This window comes from Marmota monax, unplaced genomic scaffold, assembly GCF_021218885.2.
Source record: "Marmota monax isolate L192 unplaced genomic scaffold, Marmota_monax_Labrador192_F-V1.1 WCK01_AAM20220418_F8-fsc00180, whole genome shotgun sequence".
NCBI classification, from domain to species: domain Eukaryota; kingdom Metazoa; phylum Chordata; class Mammalia; order Rodentia; family Sciuridae; genus Marmota; species Marmota monax.
The window spans coordinates 2,106,835-2,129,064 of NW_026693881.1; the positions used below are offsets into that span (position 1 = coordinate 2,106,835).

Below are 22,230 nucleotides of genomic sequence, written 5' to 3' on the forward strand. Positions count from 1 at the left end.
GTCTGTGTTGTGTGTGGAACGGGTATGGTGGCCGCTCACAGGACGGACCAGGGGCTGAGTGGGCACAGGGGTAGGAAGAACATCTACTTAGAATATGTTTTATTTTCATCTAGAAACAATCCTAGTGTGCACAGGTCAGAAACAGGTCGACTTTGGGGTCTTGGTGTCAAACAGTGCGGTGCCCCCCAGCCCCACTCCCCGTCTCTGCTGCCGACTGGGCTTCCTCCAGGCTTGCAGGAGCGAGTCCTTAACATCACTGAGTGCAGTCCACAGCCCTTTCCGCCGTCCAGGTTGACGTTAAGCTCTTTTGCCTGAGCGTGGGCTTGTGGCCCGAGCAGCCTGCGGGGCGAGACGGTCCAACTTAGGTCTCCTTCCCGCCTTTCCTGCAAGGGGTGGGCAGTGTCTCCACGTGGCCCTCACTGATGCTCCTCCATGCCCTCCAGGGCAGGCACCCCAGTGTCTCTCCCTGAGGAGCGCTGAGCCACCCGCTGCTCCAGCCCAGGGGACGAGGACAGGCAAGCATGTGTCTCCTAGGTACACAATGGCACAGTGGCTAGTGGAGTGAGGCCGGCGGCCGCCCGCATGCCCTCAGCCTCTGAGTGAGCACGGCCTTCACCCTGGGCACACAGGGAGGGTTGCCGGGAGGCCTTTCTCCCCCAGGTGCTGCGGAGGGAGCCTGGGACCCAGGACGAGAGACCGTGGAAGACCCGCAGGGTATCAGGTCTGCGTAGATGTGTGCAGGTTCCTGTGGCTTATCCTTAATCTTGACAGGGAAGTTAAAAAAAGACAAGTTGACCACCACCCCATTATTTAATTAATTGAGTCTTTCACTTAAAAAAGGCAGACGTACGGGGGACCTGGGTTTCTTATGGCCTGCTTCTGTGTGCGGTGTGATCTGTGCTTCCCTGTCCCCCACCCCGGCAGCGGGGCCTGCTCCCACCAGCGCAGCGTCTCCAGGGCCAGGAGTCTCCCTGGGGTACTTCTGGGAGTGTGTCGGGGGTGCTCCCAGTGAGTTTGGAGAGAAGAATGAGGACTGCCCTTTGTCTCCCAGAGAAGCCCTAGGAAGGGCCAGGTGCTGCCCAGCAGGTGCCAGCTCGCCCTGCACACTGTCGCCCTAGTGCGGAGTGCGGTGGGCTGACAGGAAGGCCGCTGCATGCTGCCTGGCCTTGTGGGGCGCTGCGTTGCCCTCTGGGGTCTCAGCAGAAGCGGAAGCCAGGATTCACTGTGCTGTGCCCCCTTGTGACAGGTGACAGGCTGCCACTGCCCAAAGTGGGCCTAGCTCATGCCTTGTGGTTCCTGTATGTGCAAATGAGTCCAAGAAAACACGGAGAGGAAGGTGGGGCTGAACCCTCTGTCCCCAAGTCTGAAAACCAGTGCTGCACTCACCTGTCTGGCCAAGCACAGGTGGTCAGGTCACACCGGGACCGGTCATCAGTATGCCCCTCGTTCCCATTTGGCAGTCGAGAGAAGCAAGGCCCTTTCCCAAATCCCCAGGACAGATGCAGAACAGGGACCCCCGGTCTGGGGCTGAGCATAGGTGTTGCCTGTACTGACCCGCCTGGGCCCTCCTCAGGGTTGTCTGCAGAGCGTGAGGCACCATGAGGGGGAGGAAGGGAAGGGGCAAGGCCTCTGAACTGGAGTGGCCCTGGATGGGCCCCGTGTCCCACTGGCTTCCAGGACTTGGGCACTGTGGTGAGCTGGCTCCTCTGTGCTTTGCCCACTTGCTCCTTCTGTGCAGAACATCTTGTGGGCTGCCCTTCCCCGTGCGGCCTGCCGTGGGTTTCCCGGCTGTGGAGGAGAGCACGTTTTATCCAAGGTGCAGAGATTTCTGCCGCCCGACCTGCTTCCCCTTGGCTGTGGGGATCCAGGGCCATCAGCTCATCTCCCTATGCCTCTGAAACTCCTCCAGTCCCAGGGGTTCTGCTGCAGAAGTTCAGGGGGTGGCGCTGGCCCAATACCTGGTCTTGGAGTGCCCTGTAGCCTGGTGGAGTCTTCCTGAAAGCTTTCCTTCCTTTACCCCTTCTTAACCGTTAGCTGGTGAATCTGCTTATGGTAGAAGGAGGAGAGATGAGCCAGGTCCGTGGGTGACAGTGTGGCCTGCAGGGCTCTAGCCACAATGCTGGTTCATTGCCACAACCGAATCACGAGGAAGTGTTACGACGGCACGGACCTAGAGTGATGCGAGGAGGCTTTGTGGGCTGGGCTGGGGCTCAGGGGCAGAGCACCTGCCTGGCACGTGTGAGGCACTGGGTTCAATTTTCTGCACCACATAAAATAAAATGAAGGTCCACTCCCAGCAAAATGGAGGCAGAGATGTTAAACTTCATAGAAAACCCCCACAGATCGTGTCCATTTCTGGGTGGTGCCAAAGCAGCAGGGGAACAGAAGTCCCAGTGGCTGTGTGATGTGGAGGGCTCAGGCACCGAGCAGCAGGGTGGCCCTGCAGCCTGAGCGCTAGGTGACACCTCCTGTGAGGAGCCTGCCTGGGTGAGGAGAAGGGCTGGCCACAGAGCGCCCTTGGCCCTGGTGGCCCCACCTGCATCTTGGGGCGGGGCCACCACAGCACCTGCAGATTCCAGGGGCCCGTGGCCACGGGCAGATTCCTGCCGATGTAACTGCAGTGTCACAGCTGTCACAGGAACAGCACCCGTTGGCTCACCCATGCCCAGGGCAGCAGGCATGTGGGCAGCACGCGTTTGGGGCTTCCAGGTGGAGGGTGTCCTGCCCTGCTCCTGCCCATGCATGCAGAGGGGCCCTTGGCCTCTTGGGGACCTCAGAGAGCGGTGTCCTCCTCGCGGTTTTTGGTTAGAACTAGCAGCTGAGAACCAACCGACTCTGGGGGCCGGGAAGGGTGGCCACGGGGAAGGGACAGGGCTCTGCGGGAGGCGCCTGGCCAGCCCAGCGTGCGCCTCACTTCCCAGTCCTCTCTGGCGTCATCAGCGTGCGGTGGGTCTGAAACAGCCAAGGACGTACCACCCGACACAGGCCCTGGCCCCCCTGGAGTTGACCAGCAGCCCTCCCCATCAGCAGTTGGATTTTTCCTTCTAAAAATAAACGGGACTAATACAGAGTTTATGGCAGAAGGTGTTGAGCTTGCGCTGAGCCACAGAGCCGCCAGGGCAGTGCGGAGGCTCTTCATCCTTGTCCGCCTGTGGCTTACTGGTTTCTCTTGCTCCTTCAGGTCCGCCACCGGTGGTGCGAGCTCGTGGTGAAGCACAGGCATGCCCAGGCGCACAGGCACGTGGAGAGGTTCCTTCTGGAGGACCAGGTGAGGAGTGCGGCCTGCCTGGCCTCTCCCGGCCACGCCCTCTGCACAGCGCCCGGGCTCCTCGCGGCTCTCACAAGCCCAGGCTTCAGGCCCAGGTGGCTCTGCAGCCTCTTTCACTTGCCCCGTAAGCCTGTCCCCTTGCAGTGCCTCTGAGGCAGAGAGGTACGCACCCCAAGTGCTCCTGGGGTCTGGCCTGCCGTGGACCACTGACCTCTCTGCAGAGCAAGTGTACTGCAGGTCTCCTGGCCAAGGTCATGGCACTGCACTCGGGGGTCACAGGAAGTGTGTGTGCAAACGTGTTGGGGGATGTTCTCCCTGGCCGCCTCTGATGTCCCCGTAGGACATCCTGGGGATCACCACCCTGGGCACCTACTGGACCCTGTACCCTCCCACCCCCCAGCAGTGCCTCTGAACCAGCTGCCTGCCCCGTGCTGTGGGCTCCTGGGATGGAGCCGCTGTCCACTGGGTGCAGAGTGGGCATGGTGTGGAGAAGGGGACTTCTGTGGGGTCTCACCAGGGCACGGCCAGTGAGTGAGCAGCTCATCCCACTGAGAGCAGCATAAAACCTGTGGCAAAGAAATGTCACTCTTGCCCAGTGGAGCAGGAGCGCAGAAGGGCAGGTGTGCACGCACCTTGGCTCTTCCTGAAGGTGGCTCCTCGCAGCTCCCACAAGCCCTGGCTTCAGGCCCAGGTGGCTCCTCACCATGCCAGGGCCTCCTGTCGGAGCCTCTCAGAAGTGCACCTTCCAGTCCCTGACCACTGGGTTTTTATCTTGTGCTGTCTTGCGGCACTTCTTTTAACTTGCTCCAGCAGAACGCATCCTGGGGTGACCAGGGGTGGGACGCACAGCAGGCAGAGGCCCAGGGCCCCATCTTGCAGAAGCAGCTGGTGGCTGTGAGTGAGTGGGGCAGTGCAGATGGGGTCTCCACAGCACCGTCCTCAGAACAGGGCACCAGTGTCTGCTGCCGTGGGAAGTGGTCAGGCAGGCAAAGGGACAGGCACTGGGTCCCCCTGCCCATGGCTGCTGGGTGGTGTGCTCCTTGCTGCCCTGGTGGGTGACAGCCTTAAGGAGGAGTCACTTGGGACACTCCCTGAAGGATCCCTGTCTCTGGGACAGACCCCCGTGTTCCCATGGAGGTTGTTGTGGGGACCCCGGCTCCACCCCAGCCTTGCTGATGCCATCTCGCTGGCACCAGGGAAGCCACCAGAATCTGTTGACAGAGGCTATAGTAGAGGCTCATGGGGCCTTGGTGAGAACAGGGAGGAGCCAGGCATTGTGGCTCTGAGTTACAGGACCGCTCCCTGCTATCGGGGAGGCCAGCACGGCTGCCCAGGGCACGGGGCTGGCAGAGGAGTGTCTGACACTGTGGCTTCTGCCCATAGGCCATGGGCGTGTACCTGTACGGGGAGCTGATGGTGAGCGAGGATGCCCGACAGCAGCAGCTGGCCCGCAGGTGCTTCGAGCTGGCCAAGGTGCAGATGGATGGACCCTCAGCCGATGTGGTAGCCCAGATGCTGTTCTAAAGAGGTGATTTTCTCCGTCTGTCCTGTGGTTTTGGGGACTGAACCCAGGTGCTCTGCCACGTGCCCCTCCTAGGAGCCCAGCAAACCAGGGTGCCCCAGGGTTTCAGCAGCCTGCTGCCTTGCAGGGCGGGCGGCACTTCCAGCCGAGGCAGAGAGCCCGCTGGGGATGAGGCCAGGGTCCCTGAGCACCTCGTCTGCTGCATGGTCACAGCAAGCACAGGCACCGTGGTAGCCCCGTGGGGTTTTCACGTTTATAGGAACAGGGGTTGTGAGATCAGCTCTCCCGCGGGCGCGGCCTGCCATGGGCAGCCTGGCAGAGGCCCCGGTCCTCTCCATGTCCACGGCCGTCCATCCTCGGCCTGCAGCGCTTTCTCCTCCACAAGGCTCCCCAGTCCCTGCAGCCTGCACCTCGCTCAGTGCCACCCTGACTCCCTCCCCCTCACTGTGCTGCAGTCTCTGCTTAAGTGACTTCCCCGTTCCTTGTGCCTGGAGGTGGCCTGGGAGCTCTCCTTCCTGGCAGGCAGTCTTTAAACGTGGGTGTCCGCATTCTTAAAGCGGGGGACCCCGGGGCTGAGCGCGGCCCTGGTGGTCAGGTGTGCTCTTCCTCTAACGGTCAGAACCATTTGTCCTCTTGGGTTTTCTTCAGAGTCTTAAATAATATGCCTAATGTTGTGTCCTTTTTTTAAAAACAGCACCAGATCTCAAGTGTCCGTCCTGCCCTAAAGCTTCCCTGTGGTTTAATGAATATCTCAGGATCCGAGTCTAGGTTCTTAGCGCTTTGCTGGACATTTAGTTCACTGTTTTGCTCTTACCAAACCCATTTCTGTTGACTGTTTAAATGTCTTACTTTCCTGTAAGAACTCTGGTACTAAAGAGGAAGAGAGGTTTCTCAAGTGTGATTGTGCTCTTCCAGAAGACTCTGGGCCCTGTTTTCCAGGAGGAGGGAACAGTAGGAGTAACTGAGGGACGCACAGTGTCATGGTGGGACGTCAGATGCTCCGGCTCCCCAGGGCAGGGTAGGAGCTGAGCAGGAGCCGCTGCGGGAGCCATGGCACCACACAGGAGGAGTTGCTGTGGCATGGCCAGCTCTCCAGGGGCCACCGATTTGGGGACTGAACCCGGTGCTCTGCCACTGAGCTACATCCCCAGCCTTTTTGTTCTTTGAGGCAAGATTTGGCTGAGTTGCCTGGGCTCGCCCAGACCTGTGGTTCTTCTGCCTCAGCCTCCTGAGTGACTCTTCAGTCCTCCGAGTGCCAGCTCCTTGTGACTTCATTGTTATCGTCGTTTATTTTTGTCCCTAAGCAGGCCGACGAGTCGTCCTGCTCCAGAGCTGCCACGCTTTGCGCAGTCTTTGTTCCTGTCCCTGCTCTTGTAGCCAAACCCAGGGACCACAGCAGACGCCTGTGTCCCTGCTGAGCCAGGGCTGCTCCCGAGTGGCACCCTCAGCGAGGAAGCTCTTGCTGCCCTGGGAGAGGCCCCCAGAGATGTCCCGGGCAGGCCACTTAGATCTGAGGCGAGAAAGCACATGTCTCCAAGAATCAGAAGCAGGAGGCTGAGAACCGGGCAGGACAGCCGGCGGAGTTCTGCCCAGGCTGGCCGATGGGCGCCCACCTCCCGTTCCAGAGCTGCCCTGGCCTTCCGGGTCCTCTGGGTGCCGAGCTGGGTGGCGCGAACCCCTGGGCGTCTGGATGGCACTGTCGGCCGGTGCGCCGGCCTGGCGGTGTGCGGCCTGCCCAGGGAGCGCCCGCACCGCGCTGCTCTCGAGTGCCCTGGCTGCTTGGGTTCCTGGCATGCTGATTTGTGACTTAAGATTAAAATCACATTGCCAGGGATTACCACGCAACCACGACCTTGGCTGCGCCCCAACCTGTAGTTGCCCTCAGCCTGCCGCGTGGAGAACAGAGGCGCCTCATGGCCCTTGGAGACCAAAGACGCCCACGGCCAGGAAGACGCTCGCCGGCCCTTTACCTTTGCCCGCGGTGACCTCTCTGACGAGGTGCAGAGCTTAGCTGATGGTGAACAGTGATTGGTTTCCGCCTTGTTCACAGTGGCTAAGTTCTGCACCTGAAGAGAAGGTGAGACGGGCGGCTGAGTCGGAGCCACTGTGCAAGGCCTGGCTGACGGGGACGGTGCTGCTGAGCGCCCGGCCAGTGTGGAGCACGACCCTGGAGGAGACCCCTGCCCCGGGCGCTCTGCCCGCTGCCAGGGCTGCGGCAGAGCACCGGCTGCCCAGTCTCCTGCAGACCCGTCTGCCCACTTGCTAGGCTGTCCGCAAGGGTCAGGTACCAAAGGTCGCAGGCGCTGTCCTTCTAAAACTGCGTGCAGTGAAGCCACGTTGTGACTGTCACATTTGTGGGGGGCTCTGTTGTCACTTCGCAGGCGCCGTGAACTCTCTCTTGTGTTTGCAGCCGCTGGTGGACATGGCACGAGCTCCAGCCGAGGCACTGCTTCTCCGGGCTGTCAGTTGGACCCGCCCTCCGGTGCCTACTGAGCTGATATCAGTTCTCATTTTACACACTGGCTCAGTTCAGCAGGAACAGGAGTCGAGCCCTTGAGCAAAAGCCTTCCCGTTTGTAAGTGCCCGCAGCTCACACCAGGTGGGACGTCCACTCACACGGACACGGGCCTGAGCGGCCAGCAGCAGACCCCAGCGGCCAGCGTGGTGTCCATCTGTATGTGCTCCCATGGTGTGGGGGTTTGTAGATCGTGGAGCTGGCGACCCCAAGGATTGCGCTCCCACTCCTCAGGGCAGATGGGCTGGTGCCAGGGCCTGTGACCGCCCCGGTGTGTGAGGGAGGCAGGGCCACCTCTCGCCAGGCGGCTTAGGCTTCCCAAAGCCTCTGGTGGACACGAGTCTGAGGGGAGCGCTCTTCCTGGGGTCTGCCTGGTAGAGGAAGCCTCCAGGCATGGCCCACAGGGTTTCACAGCCAGGTGTGAGGGCAGGGGTGGCGCACAGTGCCACCGTGAACCACTCCCGGGGCGTAAGATGGGGCCTGGCCTCATCCTGTCCTCCGGACGCAGAGCCGAGGCCCACAAAGGTGCTCTTTAGCAGGAATCCCTCCCTGGGACCGGGTAATAAACTTTACTGCTGTTTCTTTTTGCAGGAAAGATCACAGGTTCTCTGACACGTCTCCTCCCAGCCCTGGTGGGACCAGGATCGCCTTGACCCTGGACATCAAAGGAGGGGCTGGGGGCTGCTAAAGCCGTCAGTCGACAACACCGTGCATCTCGCCACACCCTCTGTCCAGAGCAGGGCTCTGCTGAGTCCATGCAGCGGAGGGTCCTTTCGGACACAGTCCCCACCTTTGAGGTGTGGAGTCTGTGTGGCAGAGCTGGGCCTCTTGCCTTCCAGCCGTGGATGGTCTGGGACACATGGCAGAGCTGATTCCAGCCTCTCTGCCGGTGGCTGCGCCCAGAGGTTCCTGTGATTCCCGAGAGGCACATCTTACGCACACGGGCCTGGCCAGCACCCCTGGCTTCCTCTCCTGGGCGAGTCCCGGAAGATTCTGCAGATCGTTTTGTCGATGTGTCTAATATTCAGATTTTTGAAAAATTTTCATACTTTTTTGTAAAAATGCAGGATAAGAATCTTAGGCGTATTAATAAAATGTGAAGGATTTGGTCTTCGTGTTCCTCTTTCTTCTGAATCTGATACTGTTTAAAAATAAAAACACATTGACAAGAAAAACGCATGTTCTTCTGGGCCTTCCCACCGCAGCTAGTCCCAGCTGTTTCCAGGGCAGGAGCGTGAGGGTGAAAGGATCGTGCCCTGCCGGGCTGTCCTGCAGTGTCTGGGGTCCACCGAGGCACCCAGTGGTCTGTGGTGGTGTCCTTTCTCGTCCCCACAGGGTTCAGGTTTAAAGGGCAAGCTGGAGAGCGAGCTTCTCGGTGCCCTCAGAGAAGGACATGGAGAGGACCGGGGCCTCTGCCAGGCTGCCCATGGCAGGCCGCGCCCGCGGGAGAGCTGATCTCACAACTCCTGTTCCTAGAAACGTGAAAACCCCACGGGGCCACCACGGCGCCTGTGCTTGCTGTGACCATGCAGCCTGTGGGCCTGGCACCCCAGCAGCTCACCCTGGCCATCCCTCTGCAGCCATCCGACCTGGCCTGGCACAGCGGCCGTGGTCCCCACTGCATCCAGTCCCAGGGTCACCCCAGACCACCCAGACTGCGGACTGTCCCCCTCATGGTACCCACCACCTGGCTGTGAGGCTTTGGGCGACATCAGGGAGAAATGCAGAGAATCGGCCAGACAGGAAGTGCAGACTGGGGTCAGGAAAAGCAATAAGAGCAAACGTCCCCGTGCCCCATGATGGCTTCTACTGTAGAATTAAAGGATTTAAAAACACTTATTTTTATTGGAATTTCAAATCAAAACATCAAAGTAGTCGTCTACAGCACAAGCAAGGTGCCCTCACCTGGAGCAGAGACATCCAAGATCCTCCCGGTGCTGTGGAGGGAGCCACCGTGAGGCGGGTGCTGCCTGGACGGGGTCAGCCTGTGAACAAGGCGCCCCGCCGGGGAGGCTCCTCTGACCCGGCAGCACCTTCCACACAGCCTGGGTGCTCGGCTGTGGGCGGGCGGGGCCTGTCACACTGGTCCCCAGAAGGAACACTGGCTTCAGAGCACGGTGGCTTTGTGGGGAGCCAGCCTTGGGATGTTCTGGTGGACTATCTCAGGCCCTGCTGCGAGGGCCACCCACAGGAGGACTCCACAGGTGGGGACACCAAGCTGAGAGCACTGAGAGCCGCCCAGGCCCAAGGTCAGGTGCCAGACGTCTGGGAGTGGGGGTGGGGTCCGGGTGGGCTGCGGGGGCCTCCCAGGGCAGTTCCCAGAGGCCGAGCTCGGTGGGGGGCAGGGCCTCCACCCCTCCTGGTCACTGTCACTGTGCACAATGACCATGGCCCTCCAGCTGGGTTGTGGGGTTTACAAGGGGAAGGGCCTGGTGGGCACTATTCAAGCGTGAGCTTTATGGGTCTTTCCCACCCTCGGGGCTGTCTGGGAGATTGATGGCCAGCGAGGAGTTTGTTCCAGCCGACCAGCAGGACACTGTGGAAGGCGAGGCCCAGGGCCTCCTGGGGGAAGCAGTGGCCATTCAGCTGGGAGGGCTTCAGGACGGGGTCTCCTGGGCACCCTGGCAGGGGCCGAGCCCCGGTTCAAACCCCCTCTTGTTTTGTACTAGGCCCAGGAGAGAGGCTGGGGTGCGTGGTCACTGAGGTGTGGCCTTGCAGCTGGCGATGGCACGTTAGTGCTGGGAGACAACGAGGCCAGGTGACATGGGCGACGAGGCGCTGTGGCCTCCTCTCCAGGCAGCCCACAGGCCAGGTCTGGTCAGTACCGAGCAGCTGACATGGCCAGTGCAGGGGTTTGGCTCCTCGGACCCAAGGACTCTCGGATGGGACCACTGCTCTGGAGACACGGCCAGACACTGTGGCCACTGCCAGGTCCTGGGTGCCCTCGGGCAGACTGTCTGTCCCGTTCCCCTGGCAGGCTGCCTGCCTGGGAGACAAGAGCCCGGGCACAGGGACACGGAGCCGCCCTCAGGCAGCTCATCTGTGGCGTCCTCAGGACACCCCAGCCAGGCCTCTGCTTTCTTCAGCTGCTCTGTGCCCTTCACCTGTAGCGTCCTCAGCCGGGCCTCGGGGCACTGGGTCTGAGGCCGTGGCCAGCCCGGCAGGTGTTCTTGCCTGTGGGGAGGTGGCCAGGCCCAGAGCCCGGGTTCCAGAGGCCCTCTTCCACCCGGCAGCCCTCCCCCGCACACTGGGTCTGGCAGAGCAGGCCTCTGGGAGAGGGAGGGTGCATCCGCGAGGTCCCCTGGACACCGGGCCTCTCGAGGCAGCATTGAGGACGTGGCTGGCACACCTGCTCCTCACCTTGACTGCAGCACTCAGGTCTCTGGGGACGCTCAGGGCAGTTAGGGGGACGCTTCAGAAGATGGGAGTTGGGGCCAAGGGAGGTGAGGAGGGAGTCCATTTAACTGTTGGTCAGTGGGCTGGACACCTGCACTCATGTCAAGTTGGAAAGAAAAGACAGTCTCAGGAAAGAATGGTATGTCCTGATTTTGTGTTTTAGTGACTGCAGAGACGGTGCGTCCAGCACACCTGCAGGCAGGGAGGCCCACGTGGAGAGCAGGGAAGGGGCCAGTGCCAGAGGCTGGGCGGACACAGTGGTGGTGGGTCAGGGCCCCATACGCTCCTCCACGAAGCCCCAGTCCCAGGGCACGAGGATCCAGCCACGGAGCAGGTCGTTCCTAGAAGGTTCTCTGTCCAGTGCTAGAACACGCGTTCAGGGAGCAGGGACTCAAGGAGCACAGCACCAGGGACACAGACCCGCTCCCCAGAGCACCAACAGCGGCCAGCCCAGGACAGACGGGGACCTCCGTGTGCTGGTCACAGCTCTTTTTCTTACAGATCAAACATGCAAAGAAATAGAAACAATATACAGACATAAAGGAAGTTTCCTCCCTGTCTCCTGGTCCCTTCCCCAAGCCCACCACTGTGAGGGTACTGATCCCCGTGTCCCCAGCCAAGGTACCGTCAGTCACCCTCCAGGAAACACACCCAAGGGAGCACAGCGCAGCCGCCCTCGGTGCCTGGGGCACTGGTTCCAGGACACCCAAATCCCAGGACGCTCCAGTCCTTGTGTGAAGGGGTGTCCCTGCATGTGGCCTGTGCCCCTGAACGCCTCTCCAGACAGCTTGCCATGCCTGACCCAGGGAACGCTGCGTGGACAGCTGTGTTAGCTCTGCATTGACCAAAATACCAACTAGACCAACCTGGACGAGGAGTGTGTTTGGGCTCACAGTTGCAGAGACTCAGTCCACGGGGGCCAGCTCCGTTGCTCTGGGCATCATGGTGGGAGGGCGAGGGGTTGCATGTGCATGATGGCCAGGGAGCAGAGGGTTTGGGGAAGGGGTTGCAGGGAAGACACACCTCTCCAGGGCAGCTCCTGTGACCCACCTCCTCAGTGTTTGTGTCCCTTCCCGATTCTCTCTGGTTAGTGCCTCCTTAGATGTGTAGAAGAGGTCCACAAGTTAGAACTGGCTGCTGGACTTGCCTTGTGGATGTCTCCCCCAGGGTGTCCTCTGTGTGTGGGATTCGGCCAGCGTGTCCGTCTCTCCTGTGGCTTCTGGCTTTGCAGGGTGCATGGACGCGCCCTTCAACCTTTGGGGCCCAGACAGGGGAGGGAGCTGCAGGTGAGGTGCAGAGAGGCGCTCGCCCCTGCAGGACTTGAAAGTCTTCTCTGACAGTCGCTGAACTTGCCGGGGACAGGAATGAGTGGGGCGGGTTGTGGCAGGAGCTCTAGGGGAGAGAGAGGCCAGGGAGCTCCACCTAGCTGTGAACCAAGTTTGCATTTACCGGGCAGCACACCACCTGCCCAGAGTGCGGCTGCCACCCCAGGACTTCCCTCCTCTCCCCAGGCAGATCCGCAAGAGCCTTCTCTGGAGAAGACAGAGGCCCAGTGGCCTCCAGTGAGGCCTTGGGTGGAGAAAGTCCAGTGCCTTCAGTGCCCTGGGTCTAGGAGGTGGAGACCCAGCGTCATGTCCACCATCCTTTCCCTGTTGATGGCAGTGCCTGGCCACGTTCCCACACTCCTGTGACACTCCTCAGTGTTTGCTGGGCACGAGAAGGAGTCCCGTCCAAGACCGAGGTGGTATGCAGTGGTGGGTGAGCCACAGTCAGGGTCAGGGGCTGCCTCCATTGGATGTGGGGTGAAGGGGGGAATCAAGGGTAACTACAGAACGTGGCCAAGCCTCTGCAAAGACCAGTCCCCATCGCAGGGTGGTGGGGTCCCCGCAGGGCTCTGAGCTGGTCATCTGCCTCCACATGGAACTGTGCTGTGTGTGGACAGTACCCTGATGTTGAGGGTCGCTTTTTCACATGCATTTGGGAGTCAGACTGCTCAGTTCCCATGAGGATCCGTTAGAGTTGATGTCCTGTCCACAGCAGCTGGTGTTTACATCCTGGATGTCGTTCCAAAGGAAGGAGCCCCCCACTTACAGCAGTGGTCCGCAGCTGGAAGGGGACTTGGCAACGTCTGGACAAAGCTTGGCTTGTCACCGTGTTGGGGAGGGGTGCACCCAGCACCGGGAAGGGGAGGCCAGGCTCCTGTTGACGGTCCTGCAGTGCTCAGGACAGCCACCCAGGACCATTGGGTTCAGAGGCGAACGGAGCCATGTTCTGGAGACAGCCATGGACACTGCGGGCAGCTTCCTGCCCAGCCCCGCTGCCTGATCTTGTGCCGTGGACCGCTGGGCTGAGGACTGGCCACGGGCCATCTAGAAGGGTACTGTGGCATCTGCCTTCCAAAGTGTGGGCCACATCTTCAGAGGCACCGAGTGACACCGGGGCAGCTGGATAAACCTGTGTGCCCAGCCCCCCTCACGGCTGCAGTGCAGGCCCCAGTGTCACCAGGAGTCCCACAGTCGTGCTCTGAGAGGAGTGGGCACAAAGAGAGCCCATTCCAGGGCCGTGAGCCTGGACGGCCAGTGGAGGCTGCAGGGCGTCACCACCAGCCCGCTGTGGCGCTGGCCAGCCATCTTGGCCCCCTCTCCCATCCAGTGCCTGTTTCTGTTGCTTACAGCCAAGAGTCCTGGCTGCTGTCCATCACCAGAGGCCGGGGAGTGTCCTGCACTGGTTTAGGAGGCCACCTACTGCTACAGAAAAGTCCAGACGACCATTTTCAAGTCAGGGCTACAGTCCCGGCTAGGCTGGAGGCTGAAGCAGGAAGATCCCAAGTTCAGGGCAGGATCCTGGGCCAGAGGCGCAGCTCAGTGGAGGGTGACCCTGGGTCCAACCCCAGTTCTGGGCGGTGGGGCGAGAAAATTCACGGATCTGTTTCCTTCCCAAACCGCCAAGTACCATAGGCCACGGTGACCGCCCGGGAGGGGGTCCACGCGTGAGGTGCTTCGTTGCGAGTCTCTTGATGAGGGTGGTGACCTGGATCCGTGGTATAAGCAGACCTGGGCCCCGAGTCTAGGAGGCCAAGACTTAGCACGCTCTGCCACGTCGGATAGGAGGTGGCCCTGCAGATGGCTGCCCGGCAGGAGTGCTCAGGGGGCGCTCCTGGGCCGTCCACCCTCGTCTGAGTGGCCCACTGGGTGGCAGCTGGGGCAGGCGAGTCCCTGGGGGAGCCCTGGCAGGGGGCCTCCTCCCAGTGGCCCCTTCCCCTTGCTCTCTGGCTGCAGAGCTCCGGCCACACCCTTCCTCCATGCGCTCCGCCTGGCCGGGGCCCAGAGCAGCGGAGTTCGCCAACCTCGGAACCCCGAGCCCCACTGACCCTCCTCCTCCAGGTTGCTCTTGGGGGTACTTCTGTCACAGTGACACAAAGCTGACCCAGTTTATCTTGGGTTCTCTGGTTGTGAAACGGCTCATGATGGTTGATAACCCAGAATTCTTAATGCAGACCCACCGACTCCATGTTAGGGTCCAGGGTCCAGGGGAGGACAGGGCCCTCCCAGCACCTGGAGGAGGGGGATGGTGACAGGCTGGGAGGAGAGCAAGGCAAACAGCGGCTCTGTGGCATCTGTGCCTTCTTCCTTGGGACGCAGGATTCCTTGTCAAATCAGGAGCACATTCCTCACCCCCATCCTCCCCGGGCAGAGCCCCAGTGTTGCCCTCCAGGGCTCAGGGCGGCCATCTCAGCCGTCCTGGGCTTGGCTGCCCTCTGCAGGCTCTCCCCAGGGATCCCACTGCCCCGGGGACCCTCCAGCTCCCTGCGGGCACCCCACCCCAGCAGCAGTGTCGGCCTCCCCCGCCCCTGGCTGGCTCTTACTTCTGCCCGTTGTGTTTGGGTCTGAAGTGTCCCCAGCACGCTCAGGACGGTCAGTGTGGGAACTCGGGTGAAGCCTGCTTTACAGGAGGACAGTGCAGCACGGCAGTGGGCAGGGGCCTGGCTGAGGAGGCAGGCCATTGGGGGTGGTGCCTGGTGACCCTGGCTCCTCACGCCCACTCTGCTTTCTGGCGACCACAGGCGGCGCAGCCGTCCGCCACCACGCCCCTGGCCATGACGTTCTGCCTCAGCCCAGGCCCGAGCAGCCTGGCCGGCCGACCTGGCCTTTCCTCCTCCAGGCTGCCCTCGTCGGGAATCTCGGTCCCAGCAACCAAAAGCTACCAGGCTGCCAAGCACCTGTGGCCACCAGTTAGTCAGATCCGGGCAGCGAGGGCTACACAGGCCCAGAGAGCAGCAGCCAGTGCTCAGCCAGGAGGCTCCTCCGGAGCTGGGTCCCATCCACGGCCATCTGCACCCGTGGACGCTTCCTTGCCGTGGTCCCAGGCCCCAGCTCCTGTGCCAGGACACGGTCACCCAGAAGGCTGAGCGAGGCTGCTGGGTGGCAGCAAACCCAGAGCAGCACGGGCTGCCACGTGGAGGCCTGAATGGAGCCGGCCGAGGCCATCGTCCTGACTCCGAGGAGCAGGAGGGCAAAGGACACGAGTCTGAACCGAGAGGAGCAGGGCACACGGCCCCATAGCCCTGCCGGCCTGGGAGGGGGGAGGACGGTGAATGAGACGGTCCCACTCACGCTACGCATGGCTTCCAGAGAGGACAGCACCCTCTCGGTGGCCGCTCCTGGCCCGAGGGTGACCACGGTCAGTCTTTTCAGGATCAGAGCTGGGTTTTGCGACATGAAGCTTCCACAGTCAGGGGGAAGGGGGTGGTTAAGGGACAAATTAAAACATTCAATGCATCAAAGGTTCAGTGCAAGCTGCCTGTTTGGGATGAAGACGTGCCCAGTCGTGGCCACTTCTTTGTGGCAGGTTCTGCCCCGGGCAGGGGGCTCTGGGCGCTGGCGGCCGGGCAGGCGCTGGATGCTGTCAGGAAGGCGTGGGGACAGCCTCCTCCTCGCATCCCCAGGAGAAACGCTGGAGAAGGTCAGCGAGTTCCACACCAGGACCAGCCCCTGGGCTGCCCGTGTCTAGGGTCCCCAGTGTCGTCCTTGCTGAAGGCACCTCAGTTAGGATGCCGAGTGGGGGCTTAGACCCCCGACAGATAGGTGCACTGCCAGCAGGGCTGGGGCTGGTGCCATGTGGCCCGGGGACCCGCCTGCGGCCTCTGCCTGACGCGTGTTCTCACGAAGTGCACCTTTAGCTGCACCCCCACTTTCAAAAAACTAGAAGAACCCCATGTCCAGCCTCCCCAGAACCTAAGGCAGCTGGAAGAGGACGGAGGGTCAGCCAGACAACCCTCGGGGGCCTGATTCTCTGCCATTCCCTCTCTGCAGCAGAGCAGGTGGCCGGCAGCCTGGGGTCCCTGTGGATGTGGGAGCTGCTGGGCGAGGCTGTACAGCGTCCCTGGGGCTGTGGCCTTAGCTGCCCTGTTCCCACCTTGGAACACCTCCCCCTGGGTACCTTTATGGGCATGGGAAAGGGCACAGGGGAAGCATCAGTCACGAGACCAGCCCTGCCTTCCTGCAGGAGTCCCCACCAGGCCGGGGCTCACTGGACCACAGCTGGTCGGCACCAGGAGGAAGGTGCCAGCTCTTGCGCCCAGGGCACCGAGTCAAGGATGGAGACTCTACCAACAGGGCACAGAAAAGTCAGGAGACCTTCCAGGAACGTGGCTGGAACCTGAGCTGGAAAAGCACCTGGCTTTATTTTTTGCTGTGAGACTGCGGGGCACAGGGTCAGGTGGGATCGCAGGGAACTTGGGAGCAGGGAGGGCGACTGGGGACTTGGCGGTGAGGAGGACGCTCTGCATTTTCCTCTGGAGCCCACCCACACGGGGGCTCTGCCTCCGGGGCCCCTCCTGTTGGGGTCACGTGCTGCCACCAAATCCAGCCTCTCGTCACGTCCACAGGGGCTGACCCCAGGTCCCAGGGCAGGTCCCCAGGCTCTGGTTCAGAGTCAGCACAGGAGGGAGCCCTCCTTCCAGGGCCACTGTGCACTCTGAGGAACCTTTACACCACAGTGACCCTGATGTCCACACCAAGACGTTCCCCAGCAGAAAGGCCCAGGCCCCAGGGCCTGGGGCTGGCTCATTCAGCAGCGTGATTCCCCTAAAGGTGAACTTCCAACCCCACAAAACCTCACACCTCAAAGGAGCAAGACCCAAAGACGTCCATCACATAAACCAGAGGGCGAGAGGGTGCCCCGGGTCACTCCACACCTCCACAGCAGAGCCGAGGGCAGTGCAAGGCACAATGAGGCTGAACCACGTCCTCAACTGAGGGACACTGACTCAGGGCCGCTGGTTCTGTTAGGACCCAATTCTTGTTTTGGTGCGGTGTCACCCTCTCCTGTTGCATCCAGGGCCACTGTGGACCCTTGCGTAGTAGCAGGAGCCCTTTGGTGGCAGGCAGTATTGACCCAGGGCCGAGACCCTGGGCCAGGCTGGCTCCCTGCGCCATGTGCTCCTCTGCTCAGCACCAGGGACCCCCCATGGTGAGCAGCTTTCCCCTGGGCTGGTCAGGGGGCCCTGGGGGAAACCTGAGGGGTCCACTCCTAGAGGAAGAATGCCAGGGAGCCAGAGTCCATGACCTTTCTCAGGTCCCCGAGAACAGCAGCCTGAGCCCTGGGAAGCACCTTGGAGAAGAGGCCAAGCTTCAGACCAAGGCCCAGTTGACCGGATTTTCGTCTAAAGACTTTGAATCATTAAAAAAAAAAAAAAAAAAAAAAGTCCCACACCTCGCTTGAAGGACCAGAAATGGAACAGCCCATCCTGCTGAGGTCCCTGGCTGGTGTCCTGGGCTGGGCAGGCCTCTGGGGTCACTTGTGGGTACAGGGGCCAAGTATGGTCAAGCACACGGCTTCTCATTTTGTCCTACGTGCTACTGACCATCCCGAGATGGCGATGGCTCAGTCTCTAAGCTCAAGAGAGCGCTCCACAGATGGGGCGCAGCCTCGGCAGATGGCACCCGGCCCACGGCGCCTCAGGGCCTGCGTCCCCGCTAGACTTGCGCTCGCAGCTCTTGAAGGAGTGCCCTGGCCAGTGCTCCTGGCCCAGAGGCTCCCGTGCCCAGCTGGTCCCATCTGTACAAGGTCTGGTCCAGAAAGCCAATAACCTCCTGGGTGACGTCACGGGTGGGGGCCATCTGCAACGGGGGGAGAAGAAAGTTAAAAGGCCTCCAGGCAGACTCCCCTCCCGTCCTCCAACCCTGCTGTCCCGTCCACGCCAAGGGAAAGCAGGTCTCCTCTCAGAGGGGGGCTCTGGCTCCCAGCAGACCAGCGCTCCACCCCGGGCTGCGGACTCCCCCAGGAGAGGAGGAATCATGAGTGACTGCGAAGAGGGGTGGAGTCCCGGTCCTCCACCGTCCCCTCCTGCCGGCATCCTGCAAGGGCGCCTGTCACAGCCAGTCCTCGGCCCCATGGTTCTCCTCTGCCATCCCAGAGCCCCACCAGGAATACCTATCACTCTTAGTGTCACATGTCCTTTGCTCTTCTTGGCTGTGACATTCTCCCAGATGTTTCTGGTTTTGACGGCCTCAATGGCTGCACTGGAGGGATTGTGTCGGCTGCCCCCAGACGGGCTTGGGGCTTGCCTGACACGTTCCCTTATTATACCTGGGTCACAGGTAGGAGCAAGCGCCATCTGGAGTATCCAGGTGCTCTGCGCCAGCCTGACTGACCCCTGTGCACCTGTGTGACATGCCCTTGGATCACACGGCTGAAAAGCAGCGGCTTCAACTCACCCCCGGCGGAGGCGAAGCTGGCTGTGGACACCCAGTGACGTGCACGTCTCAGCTCTCAAGCATGGGGTCTCCCAGCCCAGGGGGCTTGGAAGCTGAGGTTCGGATGTGAGGCGTCCCTGGAAAGCGCACTAAGCCGATGCGAGACAGCTGAGAGGTGAGATGATGGGTTACGAGCCCCTAAGACAGACCTTTCCTCCTCTAATTGTTCTTGTCAGGTCTTTGGGTCACAGCGGCGAAAACAGCTCTTTTTCTTCTGAGTCCTGTTCTATTTTTCATTGCTGTTTCCCTCGAGGAGAACCTGTGGCGTCTTGCTGTGTCCACGTGATCACTGCAGCCTGGTGCTAGCTGCACGCCCACAGCCTCGAGGTTCCCGTGCGTGTGTGTGCGTGTGCACGTGTGCGTGGCGAGGACAAGGAAGACCCTCCCTCAGCCGCTCTCAAGCGTAGCCTCTCTCAGTTAGGTCAGAACCGGCTCGTGTCTCCACCGCCAGGCAGCACCTGCCCCCACCCACTCCTGGGACCCGCCCCTGCTCTGTTTGCAGTGTGACTTTTAGAGTCCACCCGTCGCTGAAATCACGCCTGGCTTCCCCATGGGTGCCGTGCCGTCCAGGTGCCTCTGTGCCGTCGCAGATGCATTCTGTGAAAGCACAGAGTAATCTCCCAAGTGTCCCTGTGCTTGGTGGCCACGAGGGCCAGGGCTCTCTGCTCTTAGGCACACGGGAGCGCAGAGGCGGCTGGCCCTGGGCCTGCTGCACAGCACCACCTGCGGGGAGGAGGGTCTCCTGGAGGTCTCCCAGGGCTCTCAACAGGTGCCACGGAACCCACCAGTGGATTCACAGCCACGTCACCAGAGCCTGCCTGGAGAGAGCTGGGCCCTGGACACTGTTCTGCAGGACCAGCGGCGAGGGCGGGCACTCCACCACTGAGCTGCACCCCCAGCGCCCACTTTGAGTGCTTTATGAAATCATAGTGAATATGCATGGCTTTGACGACTGTGGTGTGGAACACGCTCACAATGCACAGCCAGCTCAGTCGCCGTCTCCAGGACCTTCCATCATCCAAACAGAAACTCTTCACCACGCCCTCCCCGGACCCTGGCACCCACTATTCTACTCTGTCTCCATGAACTTGGGCACCTCAGGCCGTGGGGCCCCACGGCATTCTCCTGTGCCTGGCCTATTTTCCCTAGCATGAGACCTTCAAGGTCCATCCGTGTTACAGCCATGCACCAGGACTCCCTTTTTCAGGCCAAATAATATTCCACCACATACAAGAGCCTCAGTTGGTTCAACCTTTTGTCTGCTGCCGCCTTCCGGCTCTCGTGAATGTGCTGTGCAGCTCTGTCCAAGCTCCTGCTTTCAGTTCTTGGGGGAATGTGTGTAAGAGTAGAAGTGCTCCATCCTGGGGAGTCCCGTTTGGCCTTCGGAGGCACTGCCAAGCTCCTTTCCACAGGGGCTGGGCCACTGCAGCCTCCTGGTCTCCGCAGCCTCAGCGTTTACTTTCTTTATTCTTTTACCGGCCGTCATGAGGAGGGCGGTGGGCCTCACTGTGGATGCGGTCTGTGCTTCCCTCGTGGCCGTGCTGCTGACATCTGCCCAGTCCTGGCCATCTGCACATCCTTACAGCGGTGCCTAGTCGAGTGCTACCCCGATTTCGAATTTGACTTTGTTGTTGTTGAGTTGAGGATTCCTTCCACATTCTGGATACCAAACCCTTGGCAGACACAGGACTTTAGAACATTTTCTCCCATTCTGAGAACTGTCTCTGTAGTGTCTTGGTCGTATCCTTTGATGCCCAACAGTTTCAATGTCCAGGAGTCCAACTGGCCTGCTTCCTGTAGGTGCCCGTGACTTTGTGTCACAGTGAAGACATCCCTGCCAAATCCCTGTCTGGCCCACACCCCCTCCTCCTCCTGTCACCTGGGCTTTGGGAAGGAGTTCTTCACAATTAATCAGTTTTTTTTGTAAGCAAGACTCTTTGACCTGCAGCGTGAGTGGCCACTCAATGGGACCAGCCCGTGGGGAGACCTCGCCGTGTGGCCTGCGAGACGCACCTCCTCCCTCTGAGCCGGTCTTCTGTGGCGGAGGGTGCTGCACCGGCAGGCTAGGGCCCCTCCCAGCGGCCACCCCACTGACCCTTCATCCCCACACTCTAAGGCCTGGGACCCTTGGGAAGACCCTTCCACCTGGAGGTTCAGGAAAGCGGGGACTTACAAAGGCCGTGGCTTCCCGGACGACGGTGTGGCCTCTGGGAGCCCAGAGCAGGAAGGTGAGGAGGAGCTGCCTGATGAGCTGGGTGCACGCAGGCGATCTGGGGTCCCCCGGGCTGCTCTCCCCCAAAGCCTGCAGATCCCTGGCCGAGAGGTGGGCGCTTCCCGACAGCTCACGGAGGCGGCGGAGCACGGCCTCAGCCTGCACCTGCAGGGCAAGGGCAGGGTCGGGTCAGAGCAGCAGCACCCACAGGCTTCTAGAGCGCACTGGGTGCTCTGCAGCAGGCCCCAGGAAGGAGCCACCGGTGTCCAAAGGAGGCAGGCAGAGCCCTGCGGCCAGGGCCACACACACAGGAAAGGCTGGGCCTCAGCTTGCTCACCGAGCAGCCATGCACCACCCGGGTCAGCCTTCTGTTGTAGGAAAGGAAATGGGAAAAAGTCCTCAGCAGAATGCAGCAAGGGGCTGCGCACAGTGGGGACAGGGACAGCCAGGGCGCCAAGAGCCCAATGCGGGTACTGCCACCACTGCCTTGGTGACACATGCACACACCCATCCGCACTGTCATACAGTCACACTCACATAGCCACACACTCACACACAGTCATCCAGTCACACACTCCCAGTTACACACACACAGCCACACACACTGTCAGTCACACACCCAGCCACACACTCACACACACAGCCATACATACTCCCACAGTTACACACACACACAGCCACACACAGTCATCCAGTCACACACACACTTACATACAGTCATCCAGTCACACACAATTACACACTCACACACAGCCACACAGTCATACAGTCACACACACACACACTTATATACAGCCATCCAGTCACACAGTTACACACACATAGCCACACACACTGTTATTCACATACATAGACTCATACACAGTCACACAATAGTCACACACACATACACACTCATACTCAAACACACATACACAAAACTACATACACACATACATACGCGCACACACACTAATATACTAAAATACTCATATACAGTTGCACAATCACACACACACACACACACACACATACACACACTCTCATGGCACAACTATCTTGTCCAGGACACTGGGACAGGCTGTCTGTATGCCTTTAAGGCTCGGGCAGAGGTCAGAGTCTGTGCAAGCCACATAATGATGGTAACTGTTCTAAGTCTGGGGGTTGTTTTTGCATAAGAAATGCTCATTTCATGCTGAGACTCTGCTTGCTAGAGAAGGCACATCAGGCTGTGACTTGGAAACAATGCGAGGACTCAGAGTCGTGATGGGAAATGCCATGTACACTCCCAACAGCCAGGCCCCAGGCTTCTGAAAGAGCGCTGGGCCTGTCCCCTGCATTCCCACGGCCAGTTCTAGGGCAGGGCCAGTTCTAGGGCAGGGCGCGGGCGGCTCTCCCTGGAAGCCAGGCCTGGATGCCGCTGGCCACAGGCTGCAGCACACTGTGGTGCTGAGTCAGCGCCACCAACCACAAGCCAGGCCGTGGGAAAGGCCCCGCAGGCCTCTCCCCACAGGACACACTGACCCACACGCACCCACCCTGGGCGGTGTCACGCCCTGCCCCTGACTGCCTGCCACCCCC

General features: G+C 60.8%; 2 protein-coding genes across 15 annotated transcripts in view; one reads left to right on the top strand and one right to left on the bottom strand.

Moving 5' to 3' along the window:
• Window positions 1-8,130, top strand: part of Aopep (aminopeptidase O (putative)) — a 312,146-nt gene extending 304,016 nt beyond the window's left edge. For 8 of the 10 annotated variants that reach the window (XM_046462722.2, XM_058585135.1, XM_058585137.1 and 5 more), the window contains 3 exons: window positions 3,182-3,268; window positions 4,652-4,796; window positions 7,897-8,130. In XM_046462722.2, coding sequence (XP_046318678.1) covers window positions 3,182-3,268; window positions 4,652-4,792 — 228 coding nt within the window. In that variant the 3' untranslated portion in view covers window positions 4,793-4,796; window positions 7,897-8,130. Of the gene's footprint in view, window positions 1-3,181; window positions 3,269-4,651; window positions 4,798-7,200; window positions 7,366-7,896 lie in introns of those variants that run through there. The other 2 variants (XR_009228490.1, XM_058585136.1) reach the window with 2 other exon arrangements.
• Window positions 8,131-16,365: 8,235 nt separating this feature from the next.
• Window positions 16,366-22,230, bottom strand: part of Fancc (FA complementation group C) — a 187,682-nt gene continuing 181,817 nt past the window's right edge. For all 5 annotated transcript variants that reach the window (XM_046462729.2, XM_058585144.1, XM_058585143.1 and 2 more), the window contains 2 exons: window positions 20,632-20,835; window positions 16,366-17,822 (listed from right to left, as the gene is read on the bottom strand). In XM_046462729.2, the coding sequence (XP_046318685.1) occupies window positions 17,679-17,822; window positions 20,632-20,835 (348 nt within the window). In that variant the 3' untranslated portion in view covers window positions 16,366-17,678. The remainder of the gene's footprint in view (window positions 17,823-20,631; window positions 20,836-22,230) is intronic.